Source organism: Ambystoma mexicanum, chromosome 7q (assembly GCF_040938575.1).
Source record: "Ambystoma mexicanum isolate Mex_15411 chromosome 7q, UKY_AmexF1_1, whole genome shotgun sequence".
NCBI classification, from domain to species: Eukaryota; Metazoa; Chordata; class Amphibia; order Caudata; family Ambystomatidae; genus Ambystoma; species Ambystoma mexicanum.
The window spans coordinates 899,492,805-899,510,880 of NC_090941.1; the positions used below are offsets into that span (position 1 = coordinate 899,492,805).

The 18,076-nt window shown below is 44.7% G+C and overlaps 1 protein-coding gene across 1 annotated transcript in view; it reads right to left on the reverse strand.

Moving 5' to 3' along the window:
* CCDC81 (coiled-coil domain containing 81) overlaps window positions 1–17,802 on the reverse strand; it is a 794,710-nt gene extending 776,908 nt beyond the window's left edge. Inside the window, exon 1 of the mRNA XM_069639737.1 lies at window positions 17,615–17,802. Coding sequence (XP_069495838.1) covers window positions 17,615–17,669 — 55 coding nt within the window. The 5' untranslated portion in view covers window positions 17,670–17,802. The remainder of the gene's footprint in view (window positions 1–17,614) is intronic.
* Window positions 17,803–18,076: the final 274 nt, after the last annotated feature.

Here is an 18,076-nt window from a genome sequence, read left to right on the forward strand (position 1 = left end):
AATTCCTGTTTTTTTCGGCACAAATAATCCATGAATCCGGCGGAAAGTATGAACTTTTGTTTATCAACTTTCATTTAATGTTAGACAGGGTGGGGTGGGTGGGTCTTGACAGACTGGTTTCAAAACAATACTGTGGCAGCGGCATAAGCAGTCATATGACAGGTTGGGGGATGCAGTATATCTTTCCACAATTGATTTGACTAAAGGATATTTGACAAGTTCCAGTCAACCCAGCCGATCAGCCAAAAACTGCCTTTTACATTCCTATTGGTCTGTTTCAATTCAAGGTTTTACCCTTTGGCTTATATGGGGCCCCTCCACCTTTCAAAGATTGATGGATCAAGTTCTTCGTCCATATGCTTCTTTCTGCAGACTTTATACTGATGATATTATCATCTATAGTAAAACGTGGAAAGAACATATGTCCCATTTATACCTGGTTATTCGAGTTTGAAGCAAATGCAAAGAACATATATGCAGTGAAATATCTAGGCTTTTTTGTAGGAAATGGATTGGTCCAGCCCCAAACTGAAAAGGTTAGAGCTGTCTAAGAAACTCAAGCTCCTAAAACCAAGAAGGAAATAAGAGCCTTTCTGGGTGTAGTTGGATATTATAGACGATTCATTCCTAATTTTGCATCCATCACTTCCCTTCTTACAGACACATTTAGGAATGCTGAACCCCAGAAACTTAAATGATGCCCAGAGGATCAAGTATGCTTTGATCAATTTAAACGTATCTTGTGTAGTGAACCGGTATTGAAGGTGACCGACTTCAATAGGGAATTTATCCTACAGACAGATGCATCACATGCTGGTTTAGGGGCATTTCTTTCGCAATATCATCATGGTATAGAACATCCTATCCTCTATATCTGTATAAAGTTATTTCCGCAAGAGAGGAACGATGCAACTCTTGAGCTTGAAGCATTGGCTATTAAGTGGGGTGTGACCTACTTAAAATATCTAATGGGTAGGAGGTTCGACTTGCCACAGATCATGCCCCCCTTAAAGGGCTAAGCCTTCAAAAGGACACTAATGCCAGAGGTATGCGCTGGTTTTTGGATTTACAGCCCTATTGTTTTTCTGTAGAACATCGGAAAGGAAAATAACAGGGTATGTAGATTTCCTTTCTCAATAGAGGCTGTGAAAACCAGTGTCATTAGGGCAGGGTTATGTGATGAATCCAGTGAAATCATCACTAAAAACTCGGTTTGGGACTCCTCTCATGTGGCCTGGGGAAGGCAGCTCCTACCTGCTCCTGACCCTGGGGGTGGTATTATGAGGGAGGATCACATGGGAGGAGACTCATATCAGGAGGAAGTGTTAACTCCTTTGACTCATGATTCCTCTATTCTCCCTGAAACATGATGGCATATTGTAAGATAGAGCCAAACAATGTAACTGCTATTAACATAACATCTCCAAGCTCTGATTATATTCAGTCCACTATGGACTTCAAGATCCATCATTCTTGTGGTACTGGGATGAGGAAGAGGGACACAGAGTTAATGAGCATCAAAGGTGCTACTTACAGGAATGTGTGGTCTAGTTGTTGGACGTCAAGGCCCCTGAGCGGGTCATTTAAACCTGAGAATGAGCCACAGGTGTGGAAAGGAGTAGTAGAAGCAGTCAGGAGAAAAGCTGAAGCGGTTAGAGCGGAAGCAGGGGTGTGAGTGCCAGCAGAATCCGAGGCGGGAAGAGAAGGCGTGCAGATTTGCAGAGTGTGCAGCAGGAAGCAGAGTCGTGGTCAGCAGTGGGGAGAGAAGCCCAGCCGTGTGGAAGACGTGCTCCCGACCCAACGCTAGTCGCTTAGAGGTGCTGGAAGACGCAGAGACCCGACAGAGTTCCAGAGAAGGGCCATGCAGGCGGTGGCAGGAACAGGAGAGCTGTCAATGGGATTGCTGGTCCATGGGGGTCTGCCGCAGCAGCAGGGAGTGATGCAGAGACGTTGAAAGGAGCCAGTAAGTTGGCCTGCAGGAAAAGGTACCCCTGGGATGGTCCGAGCAGAACATTTACTAATACCAGACCATTTGGGCGTAATTCTCCTTTGATGAGATGTGAACTTGGGGAAATCTGTAACCCACATTGCCAACAGCCAACAGACCATTCAGAAAAAGTAAAAAGGCAAAAAGGGTGCAATTCTCCTTTTATGAAATGTCAACTTGGAGAAATCTGTAACCCACATTGCCAATAGCCAAGAGACTATAACAAGGAGACAAAAGAGCAACACAGGTGTAATTCTCCTTTCCTGTAACCCATATTTCTAACAGTCAAGTGACTCTAAAGATAGGCAACCATTGTTCAACCCTCCTCACATGGGACACTGGTGAGGAGAACCTTGGAACAAATACTGCCACTAACCGAAGAGGCAAATTGTAGGAGTAGGAGTTTGCTCAGCCTGGCAGGCTAGTAAACCAAGAAAGGGACCAGTTGTTTTGAAGAAATGTGATTGCGGTCAAAAGGTATTGTGGAAAGAAACTGTTAAGTTTATCATCCTGACAAACTGTTGCATCACAAAAGATGGTTGTTGTAACTATTCTGACAAATGTATTCCATTGGAAGAATAATTGTGATATTTTAATGTTTGCTTTACGCCCTGGGAAGGATACTTGTGGAGGAAACAATTGCTTTGGTTTATGAACTAGTGACATTTATTTTACCAGGAAGGATACTGTGTTGAGGAAAACAATTGCTTTTGTTTTTGAATAAGTGGTTTGTGAAAGAGACATTTACTTTACGAAGTGGAAGGACGCATTGGATGGAAAAGAGATTTTGTGTTGAACCAAACAGAACTTTGTGGAATTAGTACTTTTTCAAGGGTTTTCCTGAATTGATCCAGGAGAAGGAAGCCAGACTCTAGTCACAAGGAGTACTTTGTATGAGTTTGAACTTTTGCACTGTTTTGTTGAACTGAAGTCAGATACTTTTACTTTGTGTACTTTGGTTATGTGTATTAATGTGATTTCTTTAGTTTTAATTTGCTAGGTAGGAACATCCTTGTTAGGATAGGGAATGATAGGCACTTATCTACCCCACGTTTAATACAAATGGCAAACATTGAGAAAACTACAACTGTGCGTCCGCCTCGCATTTCTGACCCCTCACAATGTATAGTGAATGTATAACGACAATCACGTTGCCTGATGAGACCGTTCTACCACATATTGAAACTTTCAAGTTCACACAAATTACCAGCAGTGAAATGACCAAGGTACTTGCATCCATGAAACCTACGACATGTGCAGAAAATATCATTCCTCCTAAAATAATACTGGACAACTCTGACATATTCGCCCCTATATTAACTAAGATTATAAATGCCTCCTTCAGAGATCAGAACGTCCCTAATGCCATCAAAAAGGTCACAGTTACGCCACTGGTTAAGAAACCCAATCTCGACCAACGAAATCCCAATAACCTTAGACCTATAACTAATTGCAACTTTGTCCTTAAAATCATGGATAAGATAGCCACCATGCAGCTCCATGCACACGTGGAGGCTTCAAACTCCCTACACATACAACAGTCGGGTTTCCGCCCCGCCCACAGCACTGAGCCTGCCATGCTAGACCTACAAACGAAAATGCTTAGCATTATCGACAAGGTAGGACAGGTCTCCTCATTCTCCTTGACCTCAGCGCCGCGTTTGACCTCCTCGACCATAACCTACTCCAGAATGCACTAAAAAAGACCACCAACTACTCTGACGAAGCCATCGGCTGGATAATGTCTTTCCTAAAAAATAGGATATCTAGGGTCCATTGGGGGGACAAGTTCTCCTTAGAAAAGGAAATCCTCTGTTGAGTTCAGCAAGGGGCCAGCATGTCATCACTGCTATTCAACCTCTACCTGAGGTACCTATACCTTGTCCTCGATCAAATCAACACCTATTTTACAAACTACGCTGACGACACACAGCTGGTGTTTGAGTTAAGTGGCAACTATCAGAAAGAGAGTGAGCAACTTACCACGATCTACAACAGCGTGGAGAAATGGATGGACTCCAATTAGATGTGCCTCAATGGAAAAAAAACGGAGCTCATGATATTTGGCTCATCTTCAGCTAGAGCTAAATTACCTTCCTCCTATAAGTCCTTCCAGATCAAAGACACACCCATCCCAGTTCTATGTAAGGTTAAAACCCTCGGGATAATGCTGGAAGCATCACTTGGGGCAGATGCCCAAGTGCAATATATAAAAAAAAAACTGTGCATGCCATCTTAGACTAATAAAAGCCATCAGACCCTTCATATCAATGGAAAACTGCGCAACCATAGCAAGAGCGACTATTATGTCACGCCTTGACTATGGCAACGCTCTAGTCCTGGGTGCCTCCAAGCAGTCTCTGCAAGCTCACCAAGTTGTTCAAAACAACGCGGTTAGAATTGTTAAGCTCCAGACCAGATCAGAGCACATCAGCAATTCCAGAAGGGAGCTTCACTGGCTGAAGATCGAGGACAGGGTACATTTAATACCCTAACCATCATGCACAGATGTATCCACGGTAAAGCCCCTGCTTACCTTAAAACCAGGATTAACCCATATGATCATTCAACCTTGGTAAAATCACAGTGGCACCATACAAAATCAAAAGAGGCTTAGGCAGATCCTTCCCGACTATCGCAGCCTCTCTCTGGAACAACCTCCCAGACCACATAAGATTGGAAACTAACTACATCTGCTTCCGCAAACAGGTGAAAACCCACATTTTCAAATAAACGACCTTCTTCGTCAATGCCTAGTTCAGAGTAAACTTACATGGTCGTCCCATCCTCATGTCTAGTCGCTGTCTGTCTGCCCACTGTGTCCTTGTATCTGCGCCCCGAGGCTTGCGAGCTACCGGCGCAATATAAATACTAAATAAATAAATAAATAAAATACTGAGCGATAAGTGATGTATACAAAATTGTGAATTGTATTGTATGATTTAGAGATAAATATTTAGAAATATAATTCATGGATTGATGGAATTACTGTTTGTTTGCAAGGTTTATTAATGAGATTTTCGTAGGCAGGCACGTTCTTATTTCTGTAAACCAGCTATCAATGCATATATATTTTACTGTGGTGACATCCCCAGCATAAAGTTAGGGGACTAACTTTCAACTGATTTTATTTGAATAAAACTGAATTTTGATTCCAATACAGCATGTTTCTTTTCCCAGAATTGTGGGGTGGAATTGTGTACCAGGGGTGTTAAATTATAGTTACCCAATCGGAGTAGAACAATTATAACACACCAAAATATATAACACACCAAAATATCTTAACACAATACACAGAAGCATGTCAGTTATGGATTGTGGTACTTATTGCCAGGTGACCTGATTAGAAGACGGCTCATACTGTTTTTTTATTTTGCAAGATTTTAAATTGCTGTGGAGGTACTGGGGAAAGATTTAGAGCATCCATTTAATGCATAAAGTATCAAAACTACATAACGGCATACATTACGGTTGGACATCATGGAACAACACCACATTGGTGAACAAATTATAGTGGGGCAACATTAGCAGATTATGGCGGGATTCCAAGAGGAAGAGTCACAGCAGGGAATAAATATATAGTATGAAATTAGGGAGCAGATTACTGTGGGATGCCAGGGACCATAATCACAACAAATTATGGTTGGATACCATGTTGCAAAATGACAGGTCACAATTTAATAGTGGATTAGCAGGGAGTGATTGCCTGCAGGGCACACATCATTGTGGCATACCAGAAAGAAAAATCACAGAAGGGTACACATCATTGTGGGAAAATAAGGAGGAAATTCAAAGGCAGGGTGAAGTCTTTACCTGGTCATTTAGCGGTCTGAATGCTCTGCTCTTTGCATTGTGGCAGAACAAGACATGGCTGTCAAGATTCAGGGTCTGTGGACGTTGTGGTCTACCTGGCGATTGTCACCACGCTTGCAGCATTCTCTGGTCCCTTACAACATCGTTTCTCAAGGTTCTGTGTGCCATTCTAGTCTTTCCAATGCCGGCTACCATGTCACTTCCATTTCCGGGGTTCAGGCTATTCTACCCGCTGTGGCCTCTGCATCCTTGCGTCTCAACGCTAGGATTTTTCCTCAGCTCAGCGCTCCCTCCCTTGTTGGACCTTCTCTGTGAATCCTGCTCTTGTGCTGCTCTGCTTTTTGCTGCGCTCCACCCCCTGCTCTGTGTTGCCGCTTGCGGCCCTTCTTATGTCTCTGTTTCTGTGTCTTCCTCAGACCTCCCATTCCCTTGCTGTCCCTGCTAGTACTGTGTTTTGGTTCCCTGTGTCTCTCCTACCCCCCAACTTTTTCCCTTTGTGCCCTGTTCTTGTGAAGCTCTGCTTTGGTTATGGTTCCCCTCAAAGCCTCTTCTTACGGATAGGGGAATTCCTGGTTCTCCTCAACTGTATATCCTCCATCCAGAAACATACCTGCTGGCGGACAGACAACTGGAGGTCTGGAACCAAATGGGCACTGATTTGCATTTCCACAGCCGTCAGGTTTTTTTTCCCTCTGTCAGAGGGTTTTTTCCTGAAAACATTGGTGCGTTTCTCCCGGGGTTATCCTGTCAGTGTTATGTTTACACAGGCGACTTCAGCAGAGTCCCATCAATACCTTCAAGACTCCAGATCTAGGAGAAGACCCGAAAGACTTCACCTGCACCTCCATCCCACCGCTCAAAGTCAAAGGTGAGCACTCCAGTGGTAAAATCTGACAATGGCTGACACGGGGAACACAAAACATGTAAAACCCTTACCTTGGCTCTTTGTCGGCTGAAAGGGCAAAAGTGCCATTGAGGTGGGTTAAGAGACCTTAGCTACGTGACCCTCTGTCCCCGCCTGTCCAATCCGGTGGTACTGGTGGGTCTGGGAACAGGTTAGGTGTGAAGGTGTGTGCTAGGTGGAATCCAGTTGCATTGGGCTTTTCTAGGCCTTGTTAAGAACGTTTTCCCAATCAATAAGCACAAGCATCAAATTAAAAGACTTTCAGTGACACCGAAGCACACCTTCCCAAGGATGCAACAAAGCATCCAGCACAAACATTAACAATTAGTGATCACTTTCAGCCGTAGAAACAACTCTTGGCTCAATACAACATTGAAATGGGAATAGTTGTACAAAAAAGTAATCTAAGATGAACTATGCAATGTAGCTGAGTCTAGTATAACTCACTGTTGTACCTTAAAGTGTGCATGATGACATCCACCACATTCTATAGTAGAATGTCATCACGTGCACGTGCAGTGGTGGTTGACAGTTTTGATTACGGGATTATGGTGACACCGGCGTCAAGTCACTAATGTTCGGGAGGACCTTTTATATGGAAATAAATTAGAACTACTTACCTTACAAGTAGTAAACATTGTATTATTTACCACATTTACTGGCAGCGAGGATGTGTGCAAAAGTACCTTGGCAAGCCGTGTACGGTTCAGGTTGAAGGGTAGAAGATTGCTGAAGGAAAACACAAGGAACCAAAGGTAGGCTGTGGAGGAAGGTGCAGGCTGCCGTGTTGCCAGCTGCATGAGCAGCCTGTCAGAGGTCGAGTGCCCGACTTGGTTGGTCTAGTGCAGGACCGGAGAAGTGGGATCTTGTAGTCTACACAGACCGGCGGCGCAACTGACAGCAGCGGAACATTTAAGGAGCGACATAATATCCTGAACGGACAGAGCTGGCAAGTCACTGGCACTGGTTGCTCGTGCCAGTGTGGATGGAGTTGATAGCCGGTGCCTAAGCTCTCCTGGAGCACCGAGTGGAGAAGGCTGGCGGCATCTGAAGTGAGCGAGTGATCGTTGTGAGTGGTTTGCGAGTCAGTGATCGGCAGGAGAGGTTCTGACCGCAAGCATAGAGTCGGCACATAACTGTCAGCTGTGACAACGGGAGGTGGTGGCTGGCAGCATTTGAGGTGTTCCCTTGTGATGGGAGTATGTGCAGCCATCAAGTAGAGTCAGGCTGGTGTGCTAATTACGTGGCATATGCAGCAGCCATTTTGAGTCCATGCAACTCAGAGGGGAATACATTGCTGAGGAAGCATGACATTCATGGTGGCTAATACACGAGTCTGAATTGTGAACAAGCAGCAAGCTATATGTGGCAGTGATCAGCTTTCTTTCTGCCAATCACAATACTGGAACATTCACAACGATCAACAGTGAATTCTCAGGAATGTGAGAATTGAAGGGGATCCATATTGTAGGCGTGTGCCGAAGATCTGTTTCTTCTTACTGGTTTGAATTAACTAACATTATTAGCAGGCACTGAGTTTAGTAAAATGCAGAATTTAGATCCACCTCCAAAATGTTTTGCCACTCCAGGAGAACCACTTGTTCCATGGGAAGACTGGAAAGATCTTATTGAGTTCTATTTCATAGCATCTGGAGGGAAGAGATTTTCTGATGAGTGGAAATATTCAACTTTGATGTTCTGTTTGGGGCAGTAAGAATTATAAAAAAATTACCTGATATGGTGCTGAAGGGGGGAAGATGGCAGAGGAGAAGGTGGTGGTTTATATGGGAAGGCGATGAAGAACTTGGAAGCACAGTTTGGTAAACAGATTAATGTGATGTTAGAAAGATACAAATTCTTTTCAAGTAAACAAAATGTAGGTGAATCTGTGGATGCATTCATAGCTAATGTAAGGGGATTGTTAGCGTCATGTGAGTTCACTGTGAGGGAGGATGAATACATTTGCGATCCACTGTTGATGCACACCTCAAATCCGAAATGTAGGAAAATGTAGGAACGCTTACTGTAAGCGAAGAATCTGTCATTGCAAGAAGCTTTGTTTAGAGGATGGAATTAACAAGCAGATGCCTCAGGGAGGTCGATGCTTAAGGAGTCTGTATAGGTTGTGAGGCAAGTGGGTGTGGGGGATGACAGAGAATTGGGAGGAGAGAAAGGGAAGGTATGTGTTGTTAAGAAATTGTATAAGATTGGGGTGGAAACTAGTGGTGGGCAGGCACAAGCCCAAGAAGTGCAGAAAGGTCAGTGTACTAGATGTGGTTTTGAGAAGCATGCTATGAATGCGCAAGAGTGCCTTACCTTGAGGGTCAAGTGCGGGAAATGTGGTAATATGGCCCATTTTGCAAGGCTCTGTAAAACTAAGAAAATGTTGAAAAATGACAAAGGGGTCAAATATGTGGGGGAAGAGAAAGTGGGGTGGTCAAAGTTGTACACATTTATTTACTTTTATTTATTACATTTTTTGTATTTGGTTTATTTAAACCATTACAAAACAGCAAGACACATATAATAAAATCCAAGAACATAACAAAAAAGAACCAATCCAACATCAACATTAATAATCATATTGTTAAAAGATACTAAATAAACAATACAGGCACACTTTACCTCATATCCCTACATACAAAAAAAACTCTCTTAAGGAATGAAAATCAAGTAAAAAAAATATATATGATTCTTATAACATATTCCATACACGGTAAAACTTTAAAAATCGGAAAAGGAAAGAAGAACAATGAATAGCAGTAGATACATACCACAGATGCAAGCTTTTAATAAAACCTGATGCTGCTAAACCCTCATGGATGGTGTGGATATTAAGACACTGTTTCCATGCCCACTCTTCATGATACAGAATAGAATTCACATTAAGGGGCTCCAAAAATGTCACCCTCAATGGCTGTAGTGGCACAAACTCCATAACCAAATGTTTTAGAGTCTCCAAATTGGCCGAGCAGAACCTACAGGTGGCTTCGCCCAACAGGATTAGCGATCTCCTTACTTAAATTTCCATAGTAGGTAAGACATTCCATCGGGCCCTAAGAATAGCGCCTCTGTAATATCTATCTGGGAATTGCAGAATAACCTTCGTAGGCAAACCTCGGGTTCTGTGTTCATGATTCAAGTGGAGTAAGGAGGGATATGAATGAAAGTCGTCGATAGTCTGACACCAAGACACCAATCCAGATCAAAGAAGTCTCGTTTAACATTCATCAATCTTTGGCAGGCATCGAGGAAGAGGTGGACACTTCTTTGGATGGTCCCCAAATGGACTGGAATTGGTTGGAAAATGGCCCAGGTCGATGAATGCCCCTTCTATCGGGGATACCCCTGCCCACTGAGAGGGCTACACTCTTCGCCATTGTATTAGTAGTAGGGGTTGGAGGGATAAGTACACAATCCTATCTTCCAGTACATATTGGTGCTGTGTCAATTAATGCCTGAGCATTTAGCACAGGATCTGGGTTAGGAATCACATGCTCTCGCACAGGGGACAGTCTAGTACGGAAGAGGGTACAGTGGGCTGTTCTAAGAGCCAAAATTCTGTTTTTCCTAGCCCCCATTCTGCATTTCATCGTTTTACCTTTCAAGGCATTGGTAGATTTTTTCAGGAGCGGGGACCTGGCATGAGCTTTAAGTGGACCCCCTCCTTCCCCTACCATATCCCCTTTTACAACTTCACCCATACGAAGTTGGTCATTAGTGAGGTCAATAATTGTGGCAGTAATACCAATAGTACCGTTTACCGGATGAATAATTAGCAAGTTAATCCCACCCAAATCATTAACTGATTCCTGGATGGTTGGATGGTCATTCACACATACATCATCTGAAATTTTAATACAGACCCAGGTTCACTGTCCATATTAACAATCAACTGCTGCTCCTTACATATTGCCTCTGTCTCCCTAACCCCAAAGTGACCGAAGCGAACCTCAGACCCAATTTCCTCAAGTTTATGGGTCTCATCGACCAGAGCAGCGTTGGTAGATTTCAGTTCAGCCCAGATATTATCATATAAGGCGACAAATGAACTTAACACCATATTTAAGGCAGATACAGTGCGGTGAGTCAGGCGCATGCGCTTATCAACCTCCCTCAACGTGTGTTGAAGCACTGAAGAGTCATCCTGACCTCTAACATCTCCCCCTCCCTGGGAGGGTGGCTGTAAATCCCCTTGGTCATGTCTAGACATATCTTCATTTATCATGTCAACCAATGGAGTCGGAGAGTCAAAAGTGGGTGCCTCACATAGGTTATGGGGCTGATTTTGAGTATGTTCTGATTTCAGAACCTCCAATTCGACATCCGCTTGGTCAGCCAATTTCGATAATACTGATGTCAGTCAAGTCTTTAAGCCCCCCAAAATTAGGCTGTGAAGCCATCACTGAGTGGTCAAGCATTGCTGTGCCCTTCAAAGCCGGAAGAGATTTAATCTCAGTGCTGGTCGTAGCAGGTTTAACAAAGTAGCGATCCATGACCCTTTGCCCAGAGATTGGTCTCGAGGACAGGGTCAGTTTTGGTGTCCGAGGAAAGGGTGACTTGGTGGGTCGCGCCTGGCTCGCCTTCTTCCGGGGGTTCACATGGGGTACATCGGTAATGGTTGGGATAATTTCGGCCTCAGGATCTACCCCCTTTCCCCCATTATGGAAAATCACCACTGGTTCAAGGGGGAGGGGGATTCCCTGAAGTGAGCACTAATTTAGTGTCTACGTTTAGGACACCAGAGGCTCCTGACTCTCCATCTGCAATGAATGTGACCCCTGTTTCGGGGGGGAGGTGGGGGGGTAAATTCATCAAAGGGGAGGGGCTTCACGTATTAGAAGTCCGTGATTTAGGACCTTCCAACTGAGGCCCCCTCTCTAAGTCAGATACCACCATATGCTCCTGAAAAGGAGTTACCAGGCCAGCCACGCTGCGCAGGCTTGATCTCATGGGGATTTCTTAGAATGTCCAGCAACCCGTCAGTCCAGTTGCACAGCGTAGGGGAATGGGGCTCTAGCCCAGAAGTCAATTCCCGGGTCAAAGGGTGAGGCCAGTGGTCACACCCTGAAGTGCCCAGGGGTGATGTTGTATTAGGCAAAGATAAAGCAATACAGTGCTTGCACCAATAACGTCCTGAAATGTAAGCCAGAAAAAAGAACCATCAGCAGAAGAAAGTAATATGGAGGAGGAGGCTAGCAGTATTATTCACCCAACTACTAGAGCTCTACAATGTGGTTACGGTTCCCTCCTCACCGCATAAAAGGAGTGAATGCCGGGACTGCAGCAGCCTGGGTGCCTGGGCGTTCGAAACGGGCTGCCAAAGGGTCCAAAGAAGGAAACCGGGACCGCAGCAGGCTTGAACACATGCGCGCCCACAAAAACTCACAGGTTTTACCAGGCGCCTCTAAATCAGCCTTTAATCAGCTGAGGGGTCGCCGCCGCCACTGGGATCACCACTGCAGACCTTGTCGGCACTTATCCACGGGCACACGGGTCCGTTTAGCAGCAACGTATTACAACGGTCCTCGTCCTCTATGCCGAGTTCTCCCAAGACAAGGATTTGAGGAAAGGACTTAGACATGCTCACGTTGTCACGAAAAGTATAGATTTGGGCAGGGAAGAAGAACATGTTACATTCTAGTGATATAAGTCCCAAAGCATATGGAGGTGGCAAGATTGATGTGAAGGGTTTGTGTGGGACACGATTGCATATGGCATGAGGAAAAAATGGCAAAGGTGTATATAGCAACCAATGGTGATGATTTGCTTGGATGGAACACTAGGGCAAGCTAGGTATGGAATTGCATATATATCTGGGAAAGGAGCAACACGTGAGATTGGTTGGTGTAAACAAGTCTGAAGTATTTGCCCAGGATCCGGCAGCAAAGTTCAAAAGTGTGTCTCGTAAAGGCATAGGAAAAAAACGGTTTGTTTATTGTCACAAAATTCCGTTGTCAGGGCAGGCGGTGCCGTGTGTGCATAAAGTCAGAAACTTGCCCTTGGGTGTGAGAGAAAAGGTGAGAAAAGAATTACGTAGTTTGTCTCATGCGAGAATTATTGAACCAAGAGAGTAGTGAGTGGCTCTGCCAATAGTGTTTACATGGCAACTAGATGTTCGTAGCAGATTTTGTGTGGATTTGAGTGATTTGAATCGGAATATCTGGGTAAACAGTAGCTATCACGGAAGGTCAACAAAATGTTAACAACTATGGCAGAGGCAGCATGGTATGATATGATATGATGTGATGTGTCATGCATAACACACCTGTACACAAGTGTTTCTAGGTGCGACAAGACAAGGAGGGAAAAACAAAGGTAGGACAAAATAACGATCTTACTAGGCCTTGTGTCATTCAGATTGCGCAAGTGCGGGGAAGATGGAAGGGGAGAAGTGCCAGGGAGAGGGAAAAGGGAAGTCCAGTTAACTCACAAGTGCAGTCAGCGGGTGGCTCATGAGTGCAGAGAGAAGGGACTGTAGGGTTGCAGATACAGACCCTTTAGTGCTGGGGAGCCCAGAGGCAGTGCAAGGGCAACTGGACATGCAGAAGCCTGGGCCTGAGTTCAGAGGGTGACCAGGTGACCAGTGCGCAGAGCAGTAAGGTGCATCAGCAGAGGAGTCAAAGAGAGCAGAAGCGAAAAGGAAGGTTTTGAGTTGCTTCCAGAACCAGAGGTGGTTCTACTGAAGTTTTAGAGCGGCAGGGAGGCTGTTCCAGAGGGAGGCCCCAGCCGAGGAGATAGATCTGCCTCCAACTCTCTGCTAGGAGAAGCGCCTGACCCTCAGAGAGTTGGAGGTGGATGAGCGGAGACCTCGAAAAGGAAGATGTTTTGGAAGAGAAAGTTGGAGGTAGAGCGGTCCAAGGCCCCAGAAAGCCTTGTGGATGATGCAGAGGGTCTTGAACTTGCTCCTTGCAGCCACGGGGAGCCAGTGAAGAGATTTTGGAGCTGGAGAGATACTATCCCTCGATTTGAGGCTAAGGACAAGTCTTGCAGTCCTGTTCTGGATAAGTTATAAAGGTCGAAGAGTAGAGGCAGGAAGATTTACAGTACCCTGGACCTCTCATCTGCTTACCATTAGGTTGATTTACACCCAATGGATTTATTGGGAGATATTCCTGGAGTCAGATGTATCAAAGTTGATATCTTGGTAGGTGCTCAAGATGAAGCAGAGAATGATGAGAGAGTATATGAAGTGTTGTGGAAAGATGGAGAAAACGGGATTGACAGTTAAGAAAGAAAAATGTCAGTTCAAAGTATGTCAAGTGTCTTATCTAGGTCCTGTGTTGACAAACGTGGAGGTAGAATTACACCCAGTGATGGTTGATGCTATTATCAAGATGAAGTCCTCGGAGAACAAGGATGAATTAAGATCATTCTTTGGATTAATCGAATATTATGCCAAGTTCATAGAGAATTTTGCAGATAAGAGTGCAATTATGAGAGTTCTCTTGAAAGTGAGAAAAGATTTTGTTTGGGGTGTGGAAGAAGAGAAATGTTTTAGAACAATGAAGGAAGAGGTGGCAAACGTTACATAGGTTCGATCCAGCTGCAGAGAAAATAGTAACAGTGGATGCGTGTACACATGGATTGGGTGCTGTTTTCAGTCAGGTTCATTGAGGCATAGAGGTACCTATAGCTTTTGCATCTAGGTCTCCAACACAGACTGAAGCAAAATATTCCACTAATTTAGGACTTTTGTTTGGGGGCATTCCATACAAAATCAGGAGTGATCATAAACGCCTGATACATTTATCTTCAACAAGAGGATCAGGTTTGGCGACACCAAGAATAGCAAGGTGGTTGGCTGCAATGCAAGGATACAATTTTGGAACAAATCTCAGGAAAATGTAATGCTGTAGCAGATTGTTATCTAGGGCGCCTATGGATGCAAGAGACCAGGATGGTGATGTATGTGATGAGTGGATTGCACAAGTGGAGGGGACCATAAAAGATACTTTCTCAAAGTGTGTGTGGTTAGAAGAAATTAATAATGATGTGGAAATGAAGGTTGCCACTAAGTATACAGAACAGGATTGAAAGCAGGAGAACATGGAAGTCCACTATGTTACAAGGTGAAGGATGAACTGAGTAGTTATGATTTGGGGTTAGCAAGGGGAGAGCGATTGATATCTCCCACTGCTTTGAGGAAGGAACATACAAGATGTACTCGCAAAGGCCATTTTAGGAAATGTTTGACTAAACGGAGATTGGGAGCAAGATTTTGGTGGCCATGGATGGATGCTATGGCTGTTGAAGAAGTGGGGGCGTGCATACCTTGTGGCCTGAGTGATAAATCATTAAAAACACAGACTATTGAGATAGGTAAGGGAGATATACTTGATTGTGTTTGGGAAAAGGTAGCAATTGACTTCATGGGACCAATGAGTTTGTTAGGTCAGGAAAATAGGTTTGCCATTGTGATAGTGGATTATGCTGCAAGATGCTTTGAGGTAGAACTTGTAGAGAACATTACGGCGAGAAGTGTGATAATTTTTCCAGAAAAAAAGTATTTGCTACAGAAGCTTATCCTAAAATCATTATATCCGACAATGGAGTACAGCTAGTTTTGCGGGAGTTGCACAAATATTTAGATGCCCAAGATATTGAGAATCATCAGACAGCGTTATACACAGTGGTCGAAGTGTACGAAAAGAAGTAGTGGAACTATGTTCCCTGCTGGCATGCACCCACTCCCCGCAAACACCATCACCACGTCCCCTCCCACACACAATGCACACCCCCAAACACTTGCAGCTGCTGTTTAAGGGAACGTTCAGTGCAGTGCACTGAAAGTGCAAGTTTCATCTTCTTCCTACACATTTATTTTAAAACAAAACCATCCCGGAACGGTTTCTTTTTACAATGCACTGAAAGTGCAAGTTTCATCTTCTTCCTACACATTTATTTTAAAACAAAACCATCCCGGAACGGTTTCTTTTTACAATAAAAGCATAGGAGCTGTAAAAGATCATTTTAAAAAGTAGAGCAGCACCGCTCCCGACCGCTCCCGCTCACTTCGACCACTGGTTATACAACCCGAAGACAAATGGGTTAGTGCAGCGAATCAATGGCATAATCAAAGAAACAATTCAGTTAGCTCAAACCAACAACATGGTGTGGAAAGAGAGTGTGCGAGAGATGATGGTGGCGTACAGAGACTCACCACATGTAACAACAGGGGTATCGCCTTTTGAGGAGATGGGGGGAGGGAGATGAAGACTGGTATATATCCCCATTGGTTGTTGGAAGCAGCAGGCAAGAGATGTATAGAAAAAGAAGACAGGTGGTGCCCAGTCAAAGTGGGTGATGTGATAAGGGTGAAGAAACCTTTAAATGTCCCCCAAATGGTGCTCACGGTATTATGAGCCTATTGATGTGAGAGTAGGAAGGAGACTTGTGGTGAAAGTGGCAGGAAGAAATTGAGTATGGAGCGAGTGGCCATCGTGAAGAATCTTGAAGTTATCAAACGAACTTCTGAAGAAGTTGAGGATAGTATCTTGGGGAATGGAGATGATGAATGGTATGGGTGGATGTGTTGTGAGTGGGACGGCAAGACCTGGGAGACAAAGTTAGGGAGAGCGCATGAGTCTGAAAATAAGAGGAGCTCAATGTACTATGCCAGAAGAGTTGTAAGAGAGTGACAATGTTTTTGGAAGGTGAATCAGATGTATGTAGTCGTGATGAAGGTCAAAGTGGAGGAGAACATACTGGCCAGTGCAGAGAAAGGCATACTGGTCGGGTGAGAAGTAGGCCTGTAAAAATATGATTATGAAATGTATGGATAATTAAATAGATACTGTGGCATCATACAGTAGAAGTTTTCTTATGATGTCATATTTCTTAATTGATGTATAATGTACTCTGTGTTTTGCATTTTTTACAAGTACATTTTTATTGGATGGGAAGCCATGTTCTTGTGTTTCAATTTTGTGTTTCATTTTTTTTCTCATTCATTGTTTAAGGAGAAGCATATGTTGTATCCTAAAGTGTGCCTGATGACATCCACAACATTCTATAGTAGAATGTCATCAGGTGCAGCGGTGGTTGACAGTTGAGATTATGGTGACACCAGCGTCAAGTCACTGATGGTGCGGAGTTCCTTTTATATGGAAATAAAATACAACTACTTACCTTACAAGCGGTAAACCTTGTATTATTTACCACACTCATCTCGGATACGGTGCATGGTGCCTTGCATATTATCTTGACTGCATCCCCTCCCTAAAACTTGAGCATCACATACATTATAATCGTTTGCAGTCCAACGAGACTTAAAATGGTTCTCTGAAACTCTCCTACATTCGGAGATCAAATAGTTATTCACATACCTATCACATGATGAAATTGTGGTTGAGGGAATAAACAAATGGGTTTTTTAAATAATTAAAGTCAATAGCTTTACAATTATTGTTAGAAAGAAAAAAAATCGAATTTTATTTCCGTCTTGTGGCACACTTGATTCGGCTTTTCAGTGTTAGTTGGCCCTCGAAAAAACTCAAGAGTCGATGATGAAAGATAGCGTGGAGATGTGGCGGTGGGGGGGTGAAAGAATACGGCGTGAGCGACGCTTTCCTGCTCACGAGGTGGACGGGCAACCGGGTGTGCAATGGTGGGGCGAGACGAGGAGAACACATTTGAAGAGTCTACATTAACGTGTATTCCAAAAATTGCAATGTTCCTAGTGCGACAAGCCAAACTCACTCCCCCGCGGCGCCCAGACCACCAGTGTGTCAGCTTTCATCACCCTACAATGGAAACGTTTAATTTGGACACCCGTTTCTCTGCGACGGTGTGGCAAACAGGGACCTGAAAGAGTGCGTTATAGTTTCTGCAGACTTATTTGACAGAGAAAGCTGTGCCCGCAATGGGACTGTGATTTCGAGGGCTTCGCGAGTCAGTGAACCTCTCACCCTCTTCAGGTAGATGTGGGGAGCCTCCCCTGCCACAGCCGGGCTCCGGCGGCATGCTGCTGGCACGGTGTCCCCGGCTCTAGAAGCTCTGCCCGCGGATCCACTCTCTCGCGCCGGTGCCCACACACTTGATGAGGCCCGGCGGGCGCGCGCGCTCCTGGGCAGAGGCGGCGGGGGCGCGCCGTCTCCAGGACGCGACGGCAACTTTCACTGTTGCCAAGAGCGACGGGTTGGTAGGGGCTGCGGGAGCGCGCAGGCCGGATGGAATGCTCCGGCTGGGCGCGTGCGCACGGAACCCGCGCGAATCCATGGAGCGACTGCCCATAGTTACGGTGACCGGGTCCGGCCTTCACCAAGCTGGGCTGTCAAGCTACCGCTGCCAAGCCCGGCTGAAGATGCGTGGGGGCCCATTTCACCTCTGCTTAGAGCGAAAACAGGCTGAGACACTCCGTGGGTGCATAC